Source organism: Balaenoptera musculus, chromosome 20 (assembly GCF_009873245.2).
Source record: "Balaenoptera musculus isolate JJ_BM4_2016_0621 chromosome 20, mBalMus1.pri.v3, whole genome shotgun sequence".
In the NCBI taxonomy this organism is placed as follows: domain Eukaryota; kingdom Metazoa; phylum Chordata; class Mammalia; order Artiodactyla; family Balaenopteridae; genus Balaenoptera; species Balaenoptera musculus.
In genome coordinates, this window is record NC_045804.1 from 38,295,065 (window position 1) to 38,316,157 (window position 21,093).

Sequence of the window (21,093 nt, forward strand, 5' to 3'; positions counted from 1 at the left end):
GCCAATGCAGGGGACACGGATTCGAGCCCTAATCCAGGAAGATCCCACATGCTGCAGAGCAACTAAGCCCGTGTGCCACAACTACTGAAGCTTGCGCGCCTAGAGCCCGTGCTCCACAACAAGAGAAGCCGCCGCGATGAGAAGCCTGTGCACCTCAATGAAGAGTAGCCCCTGCACGCCACAACTAGAGAAAGCCGGCGTGCAGCAACGGAAGACCCAACACAGCCAAAAATAAATAAATAAATTTTTTTAAAAAAAGGGCAAAGGAACTGAACAGACATTTCTCCAAAAATATACAAATGGCCAATAAGCACATGAAAAGATACTTAACATCACTAATCATTAGGGAAATGCAAATCAAAACTATAATGAGATACCACCTCACAACCATTAGTATGGATCCTATCAAAAGAACAGAAAATAAGTGTTGGCGAGGATGTGGAAAAATTGGAACTCTTTTATATTGTTGGTGGGAATAAAATGGTACAGTTGCTGTGGAAAACACTATGGAGGTTCCTCAAAAAATTAAAATAGAATTACCATATGACCCAGCAATTCCATTTCTGAGTATATACCCAAAAGAATTGAGAGCAGAGTCTAAAAGAGATATTTTTACACCCGTGTTCATAGCAGTATTATTCACAATAGCTAAAACATGGACTCAACCCAAGTGTCCAAAGACCAATGAATGGATAAGCAAAGTGTCATATATACATACAATGGAATGTTAGTCTTAAAAAGGAAGGAAATTCTGCAATATGCTACAACATGGATAAACCTTGAGCACATTATGCTAAGTGAAATAAACCAGTCACAAAAAGACAGATACTGTATGATTCTACTTACATGATATACTTAGAGTAATCAAAATTATAAAGACCTAGGGACTTCCCTGGCAGTTCAGTGATTAAGACAAAGCGCTTCCAGTGCAGGGAGCGCAGGTTTGATCCCTGGTCAGGGAACTAGGATCCCACATGCTGTGCAGTGCGGCCAAAAAAAAACCCCCAAAACCCAAAAAACATAAAGACCTAAAGTATATAATGGCGGATGCATGGGGCTGAAAGGAGGGAAAAATGGGGAGTTACTGTACAATAGGTACAGAGTTTCAGATTTACAAGATGAAAAGAGTTATGCGGATGGATGGTGGTAATGGCTGCACAACGTGACTGTATTTAATACCACTGAACTGTATACTTAAAAATGGTTAAGGTGGTAAACTTTATGTTATGTGTATTTTACTGCAATAAAGTTGGAGAAAACATGGGAGGAATCAGTCTTACATAGCTACTGTAATCAAGACTAGTAGACACATAAGTCAATGGAACAGAACAGAGAACCTAGAAAAACACTCACATAAACATGCCCAACTGATTTTGACAAAAATACAAAAGCACTCTGATGGAGGAAGGACAGCCTTTTCAACAAATGGTACTGGAGCAATTGGACATCCATTGGGAAAAAAATAAACCTCAACCAAAGTTTCATACCTTGTACAAAAACTAACTCAGAATGGATCATGGACTTAAATGTAAAATGTAAAACTTTTAGAAAAAATAAAAAAAATATCAGAAAAATCTTCAGGATCTAGGGCAAGGTGAAGAATTCTCAGACTTATACCAATGCATGTTTTATAAAGTGAAAAACTGATAAATTGGATTTCATCAAAATTAAAAATTTTTTCTCTGAGAAGGACCTTGTTAAGAGGATGAAAGACAAGTGCTATGGTCTGAATGTTTGTGTCTCCCCCTAACTCATATGCTGAAATTCTAACCCCCAACGGTGATGGTATTAGTAGATAGGGCCTTTGGGAAGTGATTAGGTCGTGAGAGACGAAGCCTCATGAATGGGATTAGTGCTCTTAAAAACAGATCCCCCCCCAAAAAAAACCAAAAACAAAACAAAAACAAAAACAAAAACAGATCCCACAGAGCTCCCTAGTCCCTTCCCCCCTGGGAGGATACAACTAAAAGTCTGTGACCTGGAAGAGGGTCCTCACCCGACTATGCTGGCACTCTGATCTTGGACTTCCAGCCTCTAGAACTGTGAAAAATAAACTTCTGTTGTTTATAAGCTACCCAATCTCTGGCATTTTGTTATAGCAGCCTGAACAGACTAAGACAACAAGCTACAGACTGGAAGAAAATATGTGCAACTCAACAGTAAAATAACAAAAAAATCCAACTAGAAAATGAACAAAAGACAGGAAGGGACATTTCGCTGAAGAGAATGTAATGATGGCAAATAAGCACATGAAAAGATGTCCAGCATCATTAGTGTTAAAGAGAAACCAATATGGAGGCTGCACTTTGAATATACCCCTAGACCAAAGGCTCACAGTAACCAAAATGTAACACTGTCCTGAGTTCCCCCAAATGCTGACTCTGACTTTAAACAAAACCTAAGCATTCTTCATGTCAGTATGACCTTACAGTTTCCTAGCTAATCAGCTACAAACAAGTAAGCTTAGCAATGAAAAGGAAAGTAAGTTTCTAGAAAGTCATCACAGTAGAAGACAATGTACTCATTCATGTTTCTAATTAACTGTAACTGCTGAGAGCACTTGCGGCTTGAGGTCTCCCTGTTGGGGAATAGTTTGTTTCTTGCCCAATAAAATACCCATATCAAGTAAAGCTCCTTGAATTTTCTTTTGACATTAGTCATTGGGGAAATGCAAATTAAAATCATGAAATATCACAACACACCTATAAGAATGGCTAAAATAAAAAATAACACCACCAAATGCTAACAAGGATGCAGAGAAACTGGATCACTCATATATTGCTGGTGAGAATGTAAAAGGGTACAACCACTCCAGAAAACAGTTTCTGTAAAACCTAAACATCCAAATACCATGCCACCCCACACTCCTGGGCGTTAATCCCAGAGAAATGAAGCCTTATGTTCACACAAAAACCTCTATTTGTCATAGCTAAAAACTAAAAACAGCCCAGACGTCCTTCAATGGGTAAATGGTTAAACAGACAGTAGTATATACAATAATGGAATATTATTCAGCAATAAAAATGAAGTACATGCAACAACTCGGATGAATTTCAAGGGAATTATGCAGAACAAAAAAAAAGCCAATCTCAAAAGGCTAGTGATTCAATTTAGGTAACACTGTTGAAATCACATAATTATAGAAATGGGAAACATATTAGTGATTGACAAGGGTTGGGGGGGGTATGAAGTGGCAGGGAGATGAATTTTGTTGTAAAATGTCAACATGAGGAGATCCCTGGGGTGATGGGAATGCTCTGTATCTTGACTGTATCAATGCCAACATCCCAGCTGTGATATTATACTGTAGTTCTGCAACTTGTTACCACGGGGGGAAACAGGGAAAGATCTCTTTGTATTATTTCTTACGTACATGTGTACAGACATTTACCTCAAAATTAAAAGTTTAACGAAAAATGTTTTGATAAAGCTGTGCAATTGGCTCACACATGTTCATCATATAGTCTATTCTTCCCTATATACTTGAAATATTTTGAATAATAACTTTAAAATTTATTCTAAATCTTGTGAAGTGTGTTCTTTTTATGAGTTTTGGGGAGTGGAGGGCTATGCGGCAACCAAGACTAATTTTCATCTTTGACTTTTATCTGAAAGTGCACCCCTCAAACATTTAAGGGGTGACTAAAGAATAATGGGTATTCCTCATACATGTCTGTGGTTGGTTAAGGTTATTAAGTTTGAGGGAAAAAAAATAAGATCTAATGAGTTTCTCCTTTAAGAACAGTGAGCAGCTTCCAAGCAGTATAATGCCTGTCAGCAAGAAAAAAGGTTAAAGAAAAAGATTTTGGCTTCTTTACTTTAGAACCATTAATCCTAAACTCCTGATATTCAGGGAAATTATTTGGGTGATATCAAATCTGGTAGTTCACTTTCGTATTGTTTTCTGCATGTTAGAGATCCTTATTGTTTTTGGTTGTTTCAAACTCTTTAAAAAATTTTTTTAGATAATTACGCAAGTTATAAAACAATGTTTAGTGTGAAAATTAATGATTTTAAAATTGTGGGCATTCCCTGGAGGTCCAGTGGTTAGAACTCTGCGCTTTCATTGCTGAGGGCACGGGTTTAATCCCTGGTCAGGGAACTAAGATTCCACAAGCCGCCGGGGGTTGCCAAAAAAAAAAATTGTATCAGTTGTTAAGATTCAGTGGTAAGTTTACTAAATCTTAATTAGAAACACATGGTATTCTTTGGTAGATTGTTTCTAATTACTTGCTGCCCTTACTATAAGATGACACATCCCTATGTGGTGTGCATTCCTCCTGGTATACTCTCCTAATGATGCATTTGGGTCATATTACTTTGTGAGAAGTGACTGATAAATCCTGCCTTTCAGAGAAAGCTTTAAAAGCCATCACAGGGTTTGGCCATCTCTGGGATGTCCTTGGTTAAGGGTCTCACAATAAAGAGAACATGGAGCTGAATCCGCTAACTCATAAAGGACACGTATCACAAATGAGAAATAAATCTGTTTCTGTAAGTCACTGAGACTTGGGGATTTTTGTTTCTGTAGCATAACCTAGTGAAAGCTGAGTAACTTGGACTTAAAACCTACAAAAGCTCAATTTATTCCTATTTTCTTCTTACTGGAGGTGAATAAAGAATGATTTGGAAGTTTTCCTAAATCTTTACATACAACATAGAAACTTTATTTGCTTAAATGACTTTGACATGACAATGGTTTAAACTTAAATTCTGATTGCTAACTCCCAATATTATTTATAAGTTATATACATGTGCTATTATACTAATATATACATAAAACATGCAGGAATAGAAAATATTAAATAATTAGATAAAAATGAAATATATGGCACTTAAAATATTAATAGTACAAAATCCTTTTGTTCTGGTTTATTTGTGAATGATTTTTTTCTTTTTCTTTCTTTTTTTTTTTTTTTCAATAATATAACACTTTGGATTCAGCCAAAGATCTGACTCCTGGATTCAGTTTACTTGGTTTAAATAGGTATCATGGCTGAAGAAGATAATTTACCAATGTGGATAAAGCCCATTCCTTAGGCTGTACTTGTTAATTAAATCATGATACCATCAATTTCACTCACCAATTCTAAAACCAAAACAAAAGCAAAACAAAACAACCTTATTTGCTTTAATCTACACTATCTACGATCACGACCAGTTACGCAGGGACACACGCTCGGTAGGCTAGCAGGAAAATTCTCTACAATTCCCCTGCGACTCTCATTCAGATTCCCATTTATGTCTCGTTTTAAGTGTTATTAATTTTTACCTAAACTCTCCCTTTTTTTTTTCCTTTTTTTAAATATAAAATTTACAGAAAATTTGGAAGAACAGTATAATATATATTTTTTTGTTTTATTTTTAAATTTTTTGGCTGTGCCTAGGGGCTTGCAGGATCTTAGTTCCCTGACCAGGGATTGAACCTGCACCCTCGGCAATGAAAACATGGACTCTTAACCACTGGACCATCAGGGAATTCCTGGAAGAACAGTATAATGTTAACATTTTGCCCTATTTGTTCTGTTTTTTTTAAAAATATTTGTTTGTTTTAATATTTATTTATTTGGCTGCGTCAGATCTTAGTTGCAGCATGCGGGATCTTTAGTTGCGGGATGTGGGATCTAGTTCCCCGACCAGCGATTGAACTCAGGCCCCCTGCATAGGGAGCGTGGAGTCTTATCCACTGGACCACCAGGGAAGTCCCTGCTCTCTGTTTCTACACATACATACACTCTTTTTTTCTTTTGCTGAACCATTTGTGGGTAAACTGTAGACATAATTTACTTTTTTTTTTTTTTAAACAAAGAGAAAGTAAACATGAGGTTTATAAACTCTAATAAGTAACAGTACCTAGCTAGAATTTGGTAATATTGTTTTGATTCATCATATTTATTTTTTGGTTACCCTCTGCTTATAACAAATGAGGTTTTCTATTTACTTAACAAGAAAAGATACCTTTAAGAATTTGCTGCAAACCTAACCAATTAAAAATGTTAATTAAATAATACATGGCAAAAATCATGAAGGTGATACTCAAATGACTAAAGGCTGGGAAACACTGGTAATTAAGAACTCAGGCTCCAAAATGTAAGATAGCTTTGGTTTCAGTCTCTGTTCTGAAACAAGCTGCACGACACTGAACAGCACACTGAATCTCTCTGACTGCAGTTTCCTTATCTATAAAATGGGAATAAAAATATTACTTATAGAGTTGTTATGAGGACTGAATATATAATACACACAATGAATATAGCACAGGTAAACAACAAATGGTGGTCATTATTATTATTACTGTTTATTACCATTACTCAAGAAAGAAAGTTTTAGACAGAAATGGGGGTCGTGAGCCAATGAAAGCATGGAAACATAGACAAATATTAAAAACAGAACATGAAATAGTGCCATGCCACTGGAAAGATCATTCCTGATATTAACAATACAAGAAATAAAAATTTCTTGCCACTTCCTGCTCACTGTGTGCCAGGTGCAATTCCAAGTGCTTTATATAATTCCTTTTTCAATTCTTTCTATAACCGTACAGGCAAGTTATTATTAAATCCCCGTTTTACAGGTAAGTGGCAAAGCTGGGCTTTGAACTTAGGTCTGTCTGACACCCATGTTTTTTTCCTTTAATCCCCCCACCCCCCAACCCCACCACCTTCTGTGGTTGTTCCTCTTCAATCTCCTCTGTTTGCAACTCACTCCCTTATATTTAAACACTGAAATTCTGAAGGCTCTACCCTGGACTATTTTCTCCATCTATAGGGTTCTTGGATGTTCTAGTTCACCCCTATGGCATCAATTACCTTCTATGTGTGGATGATTCCCAAATCTATAATTTTCAACCCAGAGTGAAAAATCTTGAGTGCCAGGTCAACTGATAATTGTCTCTGGACAGCCCCACTTGAATATTTCATGGGTCCTTGAAAGTCAACAATTATGTTCCAGCAAACAATCTCTTCTGGTGTTTCTTGTATTAATAAATGACCAGTCAGTGGCTCATGCAGAAAACGGGGAATCAAGTGTGATACCACCTTCTCCTTTATTTTCAACATCCAATCCTTCATCAAGTTCTCTTCATTTTATTTCCTAAGAAGTTCTCAAAAACATCCATCTCTGCACCCGCCTGCTACCACCCTAAGTTAAGCCAACACCTCGCCTGCTCTCACTACATCAGCCTCTTAATGATTCTCCTTACATCCACTTTCGCTCTCCCCTCTCCTTCCAATCATTCTCCAATCAGCAGTCAGAATGATCTTTTTGGAACACAATTCTGATTGCATCATTCCACGCTTTATACCAGTCAATGGCTCCCTGATGCTCTCAAGAGAGAATTCAATGTATAAACAGTCAAGTACAGACCTACTGAAGACACAGGTTCAAATCGTGGCTGCCTATGCTCTGTGAGCATCCTCACAACACTTCCGTTTCCTCATCAGAAAAATGGAGATACCACCTCTTTAAAAAATTGTTATGGGGATTAGATGAGACAATTCAATACAAAGCAGTATCTAAGCCTTGCAAACGACAATACTGCTCCTTTCATGAGAACAGTAGAGTTCTTCTAACAATGTGATTTCATGGCCTCAGGTCCCTAAGCTTTCCAAGATGCCACTCTATAATTCTTCTAAGTCAGTAGTCAAATATAGAGGTCACCAGATTTTTCTTAAATGATTTATCTTTTTTTTTCACTCTTACAAACATATATTCATTTTATTTTGAAGGAAGCCACCTAAGATGCAGACTACACTTATTTCTAAATATAACATTAAGCTCCTAGTATGTAGCTCTTAGAACATAGACAATTAACAGCAAACGATAACTCTGTAAACATTGGCTAAAGAGGCAAGTACCTGCATAGCGATAGGTCCCTGGGACATCTGAGAGCTGTAATTCATTCCTATCATGCCTTGCATATTAGGCTGCATGACGGAGACCATAGGAAATCCTTGTTGCTGCATTGGCATCAGACCTGCTGAAAAACATAAAGATATCACTAAGGTCAATGTGTTTTACAGTTTATTTTCTTAAAACCATAAGCACCTAAAGGACTTGTTACTTGGGAGGTGGCACAGTATAGAGGAAAAGGCACGGGCTCTGGAGTGAGACAGACTTGAGTATGAATTCCAATTCCATCATTTACTTAGCTATGTGATCTTGGGCAAGTTACAAAACTTCATCTGTAAAATGAAGATAATAATACCTATTCCACAGAATTTTTGTGCATACTTAAAAAATACACAATATGGCCTAACTGGCCTTCAAGATGGCCCCCAGCAATCTCTGCCTCTTGGCATTCATATCCTTGTCCTTCCCTCCCATACTGAATAGGGCGGACCAGAATAACCAATAGGATATTGTGGAAATGACGGTGTGTAACTTCCAAGGCTGGTTCTTCTTCCTTTCCCTTTCCCTTTCTTTTTTCTTTTCTTTCTCACTCCCTTCCTCCCTCTCTTTATTATATTTATTTATTTCTTTGGCTGCGCTGCGCCAGGTCTCAGTTGCGGCATGCGGGTGCGGGATCTTTGTTGCGGCGTGCGGGCTCTTAAGTTACGGCATGTGGGATCTAGTTTCCCGACCAGGGATTGAACCCAGGCCCCCTGCATTGGGAGCGCAGAGTCTTAACCACTGGACCACCAGCGAAGTCCCCCAAGGTTCCTAATAACCACTGCAGCTTCCTTCTTGCTCTCCTGGATCACCTGTTGGGGAAAGCCACTGCCACATCATGAGAATACTCAAGCAGTCCTAGGGGGAATGGAGAATCCATGTGGCAAGGAACTGAAATCTCTTGCCAAAAGGCAGCACGAATTTGCCATCTATGTGAGTGAGCCATCTGGGAAACAGATCTACCAAACCCATCAACCTTTCCGATGACTACAGTCCTAGTTGACATCTTTAAGGCAATCTCTTGGCCTTAAGCCAAAATCACCCAGTGAGGCCACTCCCAGATACCTAGCCCACACAAAGTGTAAAACAGTAAAATGTTTATTTTCTTTAAGTTTTGGGGTAATTTTTTATACTGCAGCAGATTACTAGTAGTTAAGAGTTAATACTAATTAATACTAATACTAATTAAGTTACTTTTAATACAAAAGTAGTTAAGAGCATGAACTCTGGAAGCCAACTAAAAATGTCACTTGCTAGGTTTGGGACCTTAAGCAACTTGCTTAACTTCTTTCTGTGCCTCGGTTTCACATCTGTGAAACTGTTTAATACCTAATATGCTCAAAGAAATGATATTCCTCTTCTCTTTCCTTACATGAATAATTAATATAACACCACAAAACAGCTATCAGCATGCAAAGTATATAATGCAATGGCAGGAAAACCATCATGAAAGTATGTTTTATAGTATAGTACCTCCCAAACTTTTCCAATGAAGTATTCCCAAGAGTACAGGAGAATAAAGATTACATCCCTTCAGGGATTTAATAAATACAAAATGCCTACCACATTTTAGGCACAGTTCTAGATACCTGGTATGCAACAGTGAATAAGACAAAATCCCTACATAGCCTGAACACAAATTTCATCCTAATTTTGCACTGTACAACATATTACATCCATGTTGGTTCTAGTATAAGGAACTCTGTAAAATCAAATTCTGATTTTAAAAAAATTAAAGGTCTGCTAAAGTATACCATATTGATCTCGTGGATTCTGTGTACCTTCAAGGTTATTCATACAGAGTTTAATTTCAGAAGCATGGACACCACATTTGTAGGTAACATTTATTAGTGGCAAACTATTCATTTATATTAATCATTTTTTCAAATATTTGAGGGTCTACTCCATGTCAGGCACCATTCTAGGGACACAACATTGAACAAAGCCAGGTCTTTGCTCTCATGGAACTTACACTGTAATTGGGGGAGATAATAAAAAAAGAAAAAAATAAGTGGATATCAGGTGGGGATGGGGGAAAGGGAGAGCCAGGGAAAGGAGTGGTTGCTGTTTCACAGTCAGAAAAGGTTTCCCCAAAGGGTGGCACTGAAGCAAGGACTTGAAGGGAGGGAGCCATGCGGATATTTGGTTAGAGTATTCTAGACAAAGGAACACCAAATGCGAAGGCCTTGAGGTGTCATGGAGAATTAGAATGCACAGACTGGGAACTTCCTTGGTGGCGCAGTGGTTAAGAATCCGCCTGCCAATGCAGGGGACACGGGTTCGAGCCCTGGTCTGGGAAGATCCCACATGCCGCGGAGCAACTAAGCCCGTGCGCCACAACTACTGAGCTTGCGCTCTAGAGCCTGCGAGCCACAACTACTGAGCCCGCGTGCCACAACTACTGAAGCCCACGTGCCTAGAGCCTGTGCTCCATAACAAGAGAAGCCACGGCAATGAGAAGCCCACACGCCGCAAGGAAGAGGAGCCCCTGCTCGCCGCAACCAGAGAAAGCCCACGTGCAATAACAAAGACCCAACACAGCCAAAATAAATAAATAAATAAATTTACCCCCCCCAAAAAAAAGAACGCACAGACTGAATATAGCATAGTGAGATGTTTTCCCTCTTATGCCTTTGGACCTACAGTTTTATTTATTTTCATAAGTGTATTTAAGTCGAACAGGTAACTCAAGGATTTGGTACAACATTCAATGGCACAGAAGTATACACAGTGAAAAACAAGTCTTGTTTCTCTCCTGTCTCCTATTCACCTACTCAATGATCTTGTAGCTACTCTTTTTGTCTGTTCCTTGTATATGCTTTCAGAAATAACCCATGCACAATTTAATGCCTTCAAAAGATCAAAAAGTCCACTCTAACATACTTTGTAAAAAAATCTTGAAAACAATTCCAAATTCCAGAAGAAAAAAAATCAGGCAACCTTCTGGGCTCTCTTCTTGTCCTGTTCCTTTGCTCCATATGTAGATTTTTACTTGAAAGTTTATAAAAATGCAAAATGACGAGCCACAATAATGAACACACAACTCTCTAATGCCCTCCTAAAGAACAAAAGAGCTCAAACCATTTGATCTAAATCTGGGACACATCTAATTACAGATAGCTTAAATAATGCATAAATGTGAGCACAATGAAAAGAATACAACTGACCCTTGGAAAAATTTACCTGAAACTCAACCTCCATCACTGATTATAAATGGAGACACTGACCACCTGCTACTGAGCTGCTCTTTATCATTCATCTCTACTGGTGACCTAGGAGTCTCTGTTTCTCTAGCAAGCCTACCATAACCAGTTAACACTGGCTTTGTGAGAAGGGCCAGTTTTCAGAGCAGCCTGGCCTGTGGAGAGGAGGGGGGCACACTGGAGTGGGAGAAGTGAGCAGAAAGAAGGGCAGACATATTCTTTGACCAGTTCTGTGTTCCAGTGACACAGAAGCATGAGTCAAGATTATATCCCTTCACTACTGTTTCCTTGAAGACAAAGCTAGAATCAGTATTGGTGGGCCCTTGTCTGAAACCAAGAGAGAAGGGATATACCTAGTGGAGAAACTGCTAGGAATAAAACTGAAACTTAAAATAGTTTAAACGGAATCAGAATATGTGATCTCTTATGTACATGATTAAAAGAAGACCAAATTCATATAGAGAAAACCTAAGTGTAAAATAACTAAAGGGGTTCATTTATTCATTCAACAAGCATCTATAAAGACCCTATTATTTTCTATCAGCATGCTGGGTGCTGGAGATACTGACGAGCATAAGGCAGACATAGCCCCTGCCCCATGGAGCTAACACTCTAGAAGACAGACAGGAGAAAGATGGCATTCAGAGAACTACAACTCATTTGATCTTTGTCACCTGTTTCTTTAATACTTTTGTCTTGAGAGTCTCCTTCACCTCTGAGGTTAAATAATAACCTGTCAATATAATGCTTAAATAAGTTTGGAGAAATGAGGAACGATCCTTCTTATTCGCCAAATTAAACAATTTTTGAGAAATTTTAAGAGTAAGCTGTCACAGAGGTTCGAGACTATAAGAAAATTTTACTCTATTTGGCAGCAATACGACTTTTTTACCCACTTAATCTCCAAGTTCAGAAACATAATAGTGAAAAATGAAAGTTGAAAACTTAAGCTTTCACATACCTTGAGGGGGTCTTATTCCACCTGCAACTGGAAACATGAAGCTGAAAACAGAATAAAAATATATCAGGATCTTCCTATGTGCAAAGATTTCAGATAAAACATGTAACATTTCACATAAATAAAAAAATTATAGCCTGGGCCCTGGCATCTGTTCCATAGTACAATATTGAATTATCCACCATCAATACAGATTGACCATCCACAAGACACATGACAGTCAGCATGTTAGTGTAGGGTGAAAATTTTTGAGCCAGAAGACAGAAGACCTTGAAACTGGTCCTGGTTCTGTCACTGTGTGACTCCCCTGGATTCCAATCTCCCCATCCATAAAATGAGAGGGCTGGATTAGATTCAATTCACTGAACATTTATTGGGTGTCTACTACATGAAAGGCCTGAATGAGCTCAGTCTCGCTGAAGACACAGATGCAGGCAAATAACTTTAACATAGGACAGAATGTGCTAAGGGCTGTGAGAGGGCCAGAATACTAACAGAAATGAGAAGAAAAAGACTAATTTTATGGGTTATATCTTGGGAAGTTTTTTGGAGGTATCTCTTGAGCTAAATCTTAAAGAGAGGCACACTATATAGCTTGAGCAAAATCTCAGAGGCCGAAGCTGTAGTGTGTTCAGAGAAATGATTTAAGGTTGAATATAAGACACAGGACTGGAAAAGGAAGCAAAATGTAGAGGGCCTTTAAAATGTTTGATTTTATTTTGAGTATTGTATAAAGTCAGAGATTTTTTTAAAACTGTGGTAAAATATACACAATATAAAATTTTACCACTTTAACCATTTTTAAGTGTACAGTTCAGTGGCATTACAATGTTGTACAACCATCACCATGATCCACTTCCAGAACGTTTTCATCATCACAAACAGAAACTCTGTACCCATTAAAAAATAACTTCCCATTACTTTTTCCCCCCAACCCCTGGTAACCACTATTCTACTTTCTGGCTTGATGAACTTGTCTATTCTAGCTACCTTATATTAAGTGGAATCATACAATACTTGTCCTTTTGTATCTGGCTTATTTCACTTAGCATAACGTTCTCAAGGTTCATCATGTTGTAGCACACGTGAGAATTTCATTCCTTTTTATGGCTAAATAGTACTCCATTGTATGTATGTACCACATTTTGCTTATCCATTCATCTGTTGATGGACAGCTGGGTTGGGTGTTGTGAATAATACTGCTATGAACACTGGTGTACAAGTATTTGTTTGCATCCCTCTTTCAATTCGTCTGGGTCTCCACCTAGGAGTGGAATTGCTGGGTCATAGAGTACTTCTATGTTTACTTTTTGAAAAACTGCCAAACTGTTTTCAACAGCAGCTACACCATTTTACATTCCCACTAGCAATGCACCAGGGTTCTAATTTCTCCACATCCTCACCAACACTTGTTAATTTTCTGAATTTTTGTTTGTTTATAATGATAGTTATCCTAATGGGTATGAGGGGGTATCTCATTGTGATTTAGATCTACATTTCCCTGATGTCATACATTTTTCTCTAATGAAATGATCAGAAATGTGCTGTAGGGCTTCCCTGGTGGCGGAGTAGTTAAGACTCCGCCTGCCAATGTAGGGGACATGGGTTCGAGCCCTGGTCCAGGAAGATGCCACATGCTGCAGAGCAACAAAGCCCATGCACCACAACTACTGAGCCTGCGCTCTAGAGCCCGCAAGCCACAACTACTGAGCCCATGCGCCACAACTACTGAAGCCCGCGCGCCTAGAGCCCGAGCTCTGCAACTAGAGAAGCCACCGCAGTGAGAAGCCCGTGCACCACAACGAAGAGTAGTTCCTGCTCGCCACAACTAGAGAAAGACTGAGCAGCAACGAAGACACAACACAGCCAAATAAATAAGTAAATAAATAAAAGAAATACACTTACTAAAAACAATCTAGATTTATAAAAAAAAAAAAAGAAATGTGCTGTAGGTTTCTCTGGTAATGGGGTATGACAGAGAAGACTTGAAATAACAAGAATTAGCTAAGAAACTACTACAATAATCTTAATAAGAAATGAAAAGGGTCATAACCAGAGTAGTGGGAATAGAAAAGAAGAGGTGAATGAAATCTATTTAAAAGGAAGAATCAACAGGACTTAGCAACTACCAGGATGGAGAACAGCACTGAAAAAGCAGAAAGGGCTGAAGATGCTGCCGAGATTTTGGGCCTGAGCAACTGTAAGGATGGTGACACTGTTTACCTGCTGACAGGAACCCAGTGTGAGCAGGTCTGGGGAGAAAGGTGTTAGGAGGGTGTCCACGAGGAGCAATCTAATAGGCAACCAGAAAAGTAACTCCAGCTCAAGGGAAGGGTCTGCATCAATCTACCTAGGCTCTTTGAAATAAAGGTAAAAAAAGAAAAAAATTAAAGTCTGGTTGTGGATGAAAGAGCCAAAGGAATGTGTACATAGTGAGAAGACAACAAAGGAAAACCTTGGAGAATTCTTAGTGAAAACTGAGTACGGAATGGTCACTGAGAACCAAAGAAGTTGCTTATAACTGAGAGTTATAACTGAGGAAGGACTGCATTTAAGGAAAAAGTGTCTAACGCTGTAGAGAAGCTGAGAAGAATGAGGATTACTAAATAAAGATCGCTGTTTGCGAAAATGGTGATCTTTGAGTGAACGGTTTCAACAGAGGAAGAGGAAGGGACCTTCATAGACAAAGATTTAGGATACAAAAGATATACTTAGTGATAGCTAAAACAAGGTTTTTGAGAGGATGGCATTAACGTAGCAAAAGGAAGAGGGACTTCTTTCTCTGAGACCGGAGGGAAAGGAAATGGGACAGATTAAGGAAGAAAAAATCTGAGTGGGAAAAGCCCTTAATCTGGGAGTCAAGGATCTGAAGTGGGTTTCTGGATAGTCTTTAAAGATATAGTGAGATCAGGAACGGTATGCCAAATTTATGTGTCCTTGCATTTTTCTATTGCACAACACTCCCCCTTCCCAGGAAAAGGGCTAAAAAATCAAACTTTAGAGTCTTTTAGCTCTAAAATATTTTAATCAACAAGATTTTTCTGTAAGGTGGTTCACAAATTTCTAGTTGGACATCTACCTGATTACAGCCTTGTAGAGGATCTGAACCATTCGCAAATTCTGCTGACAAGCGAGCCCACACCAAAGAGAGGTCTGAACAGTGAACAGCTTTTCCGAACTGCACACAAGACGTATTAGCTAAGTAATGTGTTAACTGGATAAAGTGTTTAAACTGCAAGTTGAAATTTAGTAGGACTCAATTTTTTAAAAAGTTACTCATACACTAAGACTTAAGTAGTCAACCTATTGAGACTTTCCAAATCAGTCTTAAAGATTACAATCACCAATAGGGCTTAGTGGCTAAGTAAAAACTGGACACTCGAGTGACATTTTCTTCTCTCCAGCTCCGCCACAAAGTAACCGTGAAGCTCTATGCAATCCCTTTCACCACCCTGTCCTGTTTGCCCTTTGTCAAACGAGGACACAGAACCACAAGTTTGCCAAGGTCCTAGCTAAGACAACCAAATAATGTATAGATGTATAAAGGCTACTTTGAAAATATAAAAAAAACTAAATTAAGAACATTACTGACAAACATGACTTACTCCAGTAATTATACAACCCAAACTACCTACTGACCTATGTACCATTCATAGGACTCTCTGAAATGTTTAGACTACTAACAGCAACATGCTTAAAGACTGGTTAGACAAACAGCTAAGTAAGACTGATAAGACAGCAAAAGTTTGGCAAAAAAATGGGCAACAAGATGACAAACAATGTGAAGCAGAACTGTGAGCCCTGCTTGTCAAATGCCTATCTCATTCATCCTCCCCTTTCAGTTACCTCTGCTACTAACCCAGATCAGCCTTCACTTCTGAGGCCTGGACTCAGCAAGACTTCCTAATGGATCTCCCCACCTGCAGACTCTGTGGCTTCTAACGCAGCTCACGTAGCACAGGTGAGGCGCATCTAGCTAAGGGGCCATTTGATAAAGCTACTCTTGGGATTAAAACAATGTAATGATTCCCCCTTAAATTGAATTTTTTTAGTTTATATTCAAGGCCCTCTCCAGTTTGAACACAACTTTTTCAGTTTTATCTCACAAAACTCTTTTCTCCCACTCAGGGCCACAGTCCATCTGGCCTACCTGCTGTCCCCTAACGTTCACTGGGCCTTCCCATCTCCATGACAATCTCTTGACCCCTTCCTCTTCCTTGAAATGAGACCCAATTGAAATACCTCTTCTTTGCCTACAACGTTGCTTGAATCTACAAATATTTACAGAATGTTTTCTATGTGTAGAATGTGCTAGAAGCAGTGGAAGATAAAAAGATGACGAGGCCCTTAAGGAGCTTATAAAAGCAGGAAATAGACAAGCTCACAAATGATACTATCCCAGAAGGACACAGTCTAATCAAGATCTTTCAACTGTTTTTTTCCTGCCATACTTTAAAAAAGAAAAAAAGTTATACTTCTCATCTCTTGCGTAAATTTTGCCCTTTATACAACTCTACTATTTATTCTAAAGTAGCCCATTCAGGATACCAATCAAAAGTAGGCTAACATTAATAAAGTTGGAAAATGCCTGTGCTTTTTGCTTAGCCTCTTAGGAAGGACACAGACAAGTACCTAAGAAATACAGTAAATTATAGTTCACGGATTTCCTCCATTAAAAGCTGAGAAAGGTTGCCTGGTTCTTTTTCTTTTCCCTAAAATATACTTAGGGTACCAACCATAACGTTAGCTTCCTTATAAAAAAACAACCTCAGCCCTCACCACTGCTCTCTAAAAACCATATTCTTTCTTTATTAAGCATACAGCTTCTCAGCCTCAGAAAATCTCCAATATAATATTTACCACACATTTTACAAGATAAGGCTGATTTGCTCTCCCACATATCCTCTAGAGCTTAAGAATGTAACGTTACTACCACCAAATTTTAAATAGGAAAGAAATTTTAAAGTCAATCATTCTAATTTCTATTACAATTCAGGCCATATTTAGAAAAAAAATTGTGTTCATGGACCAATGATGTTAAACTACTACAAACTAAGGGGAATGATCCACTCAACTTTCTACACCCAAACTCCTCTCCACCTGAAAAAAACAAAAAAACCCAAACCAAAACAACAGCAAAACCCCCCAAAACCCGTGCCTAGAATGCCAAATTCTTTTAAGTTTATATTTCCCCAGAACTTGGTGCCATAATTCATCATAAACTTGGTCAAATTTAATGCCACTCAAGAACATTTTAGAAACTGTTGTCACATTCAGAAAAGAGAGATTATTACATATTTGTCTTCTCTAGCCAGAAACTGACTTATATCAAGTATTCATGAAAAACTCTAATGAAACAGTGGAAATCAGAAAACAAAAGAGAAAGAAAACAGTTTTAAATCTAGAGAGAAAGATGTGAAAAAGAGAAAGTGAAAAATGCGGCTGCACACAGGCAAACGGTGACTGCTTTCTTTTCCTCGCATATATACAAGCACCTGCAGGACGTGAGGATTTTAAAGGCTTCACACTGTGGCGTTCATGACTCCAAAATAAAACACTGCATTAAAAAAAAAAACCTAACACTTTGTTTTCCAAAAATAATTTAGGATGCTTAAGATAAAAAGCTAAATTATCTCCAAATGTGTACGAACCTCGGGTTGGCTAGCAAAACAAAGTCAGACTAGGTCATTACAGAAGTGGGATGAAAACTTCCCAGAATCAAATATTTCCTCAAATGATGAACTTGTCAGGTTGCAAATGTTCATCTCTTTTATTGTTCTAGATATGAGAGCCACTGGCGATTAGTAGCTGGAATTGACAGAGAGCAAATTTGTTTAAGGGCTAAGTAAAAGTCTGGAAGCTTTGTTTTGATAACTGCGTACGTGCTGTTTAACAGTGAATTGTTTTTTAGTAAGAAGACAGGTGTTAAAACTACCTCTACAAGAGCTCTATATACTAATTCAAAGGTCTTCAAATTTTCCTGCTGTTTCTGGTGTGTTAAGAAAAAAATAAAAAGGACACAACACTGAAAAAAAGAGTGCACACACACACACACACACCTTGGAAACACTTGTGCAGCTCTGTGAACAGATTTTTCAGAGCCCCTCCCCGGTCAAGCCCTGGGAAAAGGAAGTCTCCGGTCGCTTCAGATCCAGTCGGGCTAGAAGCGAGGCGTCGGGGTTCCTCCTTTATCCACCCAGCCGGGTGGCAGCCGCACCGATGGGACACTCACCTCCTCCCCCTCTCCTCCTGGCTCAGCCTCAGCAGCCAGTGCCCCCGAGCCTGCAGGACAAGAGTCGAGCGCCCGGGCTCCATCCACCCCTTCGGCCTAGGTTCCCGGAGGACGACCCTCCTCCCGCAGCGCAGTTCCGAGGGAAAAGGGGTCGGCGCGGGCGAAAACCGCCATAACGGCCGACCACCCGTCGCCGGTGCCGGGTCTGCTCTGCGTCTGCGAGGCGCGTCCCAGCCCAGGTCTTCACACCCACCTGCCTCCCCCGGCAGCCCCCGCGCCAGGTCCTGCGGCCCCGCCGCCGCCAGCTCCCGTTCCCGGCCGCAGCGCCATCTTGCTCCGGGCCCGCCGCCGCCGCCGCCGCCGCCGCCGCCGCCTCCGCCGCCACCTTCCCAGCAGCTGTCAGCTCCCGACAGCCACTTCCGGGGCAAACGCAGGACCCCACCTCGCCGCGGCCTGGGCGACGGGGCGGGGCCTCGCGCCCACGTGACCCTTCGCGTCCGGGGGAGGAGCTGCGCTCCCTCGTCACGTGACCCGGCCACAGCTGAGGGCCCGCCGGGTGCAATTCTAGTTCAGGTGCTGGTGCGGTGGTCTGGGCCCGGCTCCAGGGGAGTTGATTCATTCTCAGGCAAGGCTCTGTGGAGAACCCAGCTGGCCGCCGAGCGGCAAGGCGTCATCGTTCCTCCGTTTGAAAAACCATCGTCTTGCTTAGTGAAAAGAGTACACTGAGTCCTGTTTTTTAACCTGGATGGTGGGTACACGGGTGTTCTTTTATTGTTACTCTTTACACAAAGAATAGATGGATCTTGAATGCCCCTTTGATAGCTTCACAGCGCCGATTAGTGATGAGCTGTACTTTTTCCCAGGAACTCGGCAGCTTCCTTTTGGTACCCACCCTAAAAGCCGAAGGTGTTTAGCCACTTGGTAATCCCCGTTTTCCCTATACTTACAATCAGGGCCAAAACAGTGGTGCTTGGAAAAGTTCATTGCTCCGAACCTTCCTGGGCATATTTTTACCGTGATTTTTTTTTTTCCTAATCAAACTACTGTAGGTAAATATAAAAGTTGAATGTAAACTTTTTCAAGCCCTCAAGTGGAGTTTGCTTACTAGCAAGTAACGGATTATAATTAGCTTTCTTTTACTCTTGATTCAGGGCTTTTACTGGGAAACAATTTGTAATAATAGTTATCGTTTATTGGGCACAATCACTGGTCAGGAAATTTACTGTATTTTTTCAAATCCTCAGTGTCCCTAAGAGCTAGTATTGGCATTTCACAGATAAGAAAATCAAGGTTAAAAGAAGTAGTAATTTACCCAGAACAAACAGCTGCAAAACAGCAGGACCAGGATCAAAATCCAAGGCGTTTGACTTCAAAGTCTTTGCTCATTTCAGCTAGAGCCAGCTATTTAATTATGCTTTTTTCCCCCATAATTGTCCACTAACTTCATTCCTCCCCTTCTTTAGATGGAACTGTGTAGCAGATGTTCCAATCAACATAAACTGATATGTAACTAAATTCAGTATTAATCCATTGACAAATCAAGATGATACAGGCTTATGTAGCCACTTTTAAGGATGGGTGATTGCACAGGAGAAAATACTTAAAAAAAAAAAAGAGGAAATAAAGTCAAATGAAGGGAGTATTTCAAAGATCATAGACCACATGACTCAGGATGTCAGCGTTCCACAATATTTCCAGTCCAGGTTAGACGCTGTCCTGTGATGATTCAGCATTGTGGCCTTATGTCTAACACGGCATCTACCGCACTATTTCTTCCTTTACTTTGTGCCCACTACACTGTAAGGGCAGGGACTGTGTTACCAAGACTTGTATTCCTAACCAAATATATAACGTTTGGTTAAGGAATATATTTTGTGAAGTTATGACGTGTCAGGCACAGTGCTAGGTACTTCTAATATTGAGACATAGTCGGTATTACCCTCAATTTCACAAACAAACTGAACCTCTGAGAAATTAAAGAACTTAAAACAACTGGCAAATGGGTGGCACCAGTATACCCACTTCCAGAATACATTTTGAGTCAAGGCTCTGTTTGCAAGAATAAAAAAATCACAGGCTTGTAAGTATTTCTTGCACCTTGTAGCAATAGGTCTCCATTTACATAAATTCTGAAGATGAACAATTTTTGTCTCATCTGAAATATTTAAGTTGCAGTCTACCCATCCTGACTCTAGAATAAAAGACTGAGAATACAGGAAATAAATAAGTTTAAGTCAAATGTTGCTGAGAAAAGGTTATCTATATTATAGTATTACAGTACTGATAACTAACATTCATGTCAGGCACCATTCCAAGTACCTTACATGTATGAAGTCGATTTTTTATTCCACTGTACAAAACTAGCAACTGAGGAAAATCTGCTAAGAGTGAATAGTCTCTATCACTGTATAATCATAATCCTTTACCTTTGGCAGAGACCTGCATACTATCTGGATGAAGGGCCATAAAGCCTTAGGAAAGATAAGCTGTAAGAGAACGAAGCCAGAGGTGGATCAAGTAAAAGGAACATTCTTCCTTATCAGGATAAAATGTTTATCACTTTTCGAGCAAAGTCATCTCAAATGGAAAGAGACAGGAAAGAATATGGTTAAATGATGGAAAATGAAGTAAGAAAGGGAGAAGCTGACCATAATCTTACAGCTGCAACATTATGAAGGTGAGGTCTGAGCTACGATAGGGATGAGGTAAAAGATATTTATGTATAGATCAAAGCATTTAAAATCCTAGTGAACTTGAATACCAGTCATATAAAAGGCACCTTGTTGTGGCTCGTATCACAAAAGGCCATC

At 39.6% G+C, this 21,093-nt stretch overlaps 1 protein-coding gene across 24 annotated transcripts in view; it reads right to left on the reverse strand.

Moving 5' to 3' along the window:
- Positions 1–18,709, reverse strand: part of SYNRG (synergin gamma) — a 92,981-nt gene extending 74,272 nt beyond the window's left edge. For 14 of the 24 annotated variants that reach the window (XR_005017734.1, XR_005017735.1, XM_036836170.1 and 11 more), the window contains exons 1-3: positions 18,537–18,707; positions 12,055–12,095; positions 7,857–7,978 (exon numbers count right to left, since the gene is read on the reverse strand). Coding sequence is in view for 22 of the 24 variants with exons in the window: in XM_036836170.1 (XP_036692065.1) it covers positions 7,857–7,978; positions 12,055–12,095; positions 18,537–18,613 (240 nt within the window). In the remaining 2 variants the exon portion in view is untranslated. Of the gene's footprint in view, positions 1–7,856; positions 7,979–12,054; positions 12,096–18,536 lie in introns of all 24 variants that reach the window. The other 10 variants (XM_036836162.1, XM_036836161.1, XM_036836155.1 and 7 more) reach the window with 4 other exon arrangements.
- Positions 18,710–21,093: the final 2,384 nt, after the last annotated feature.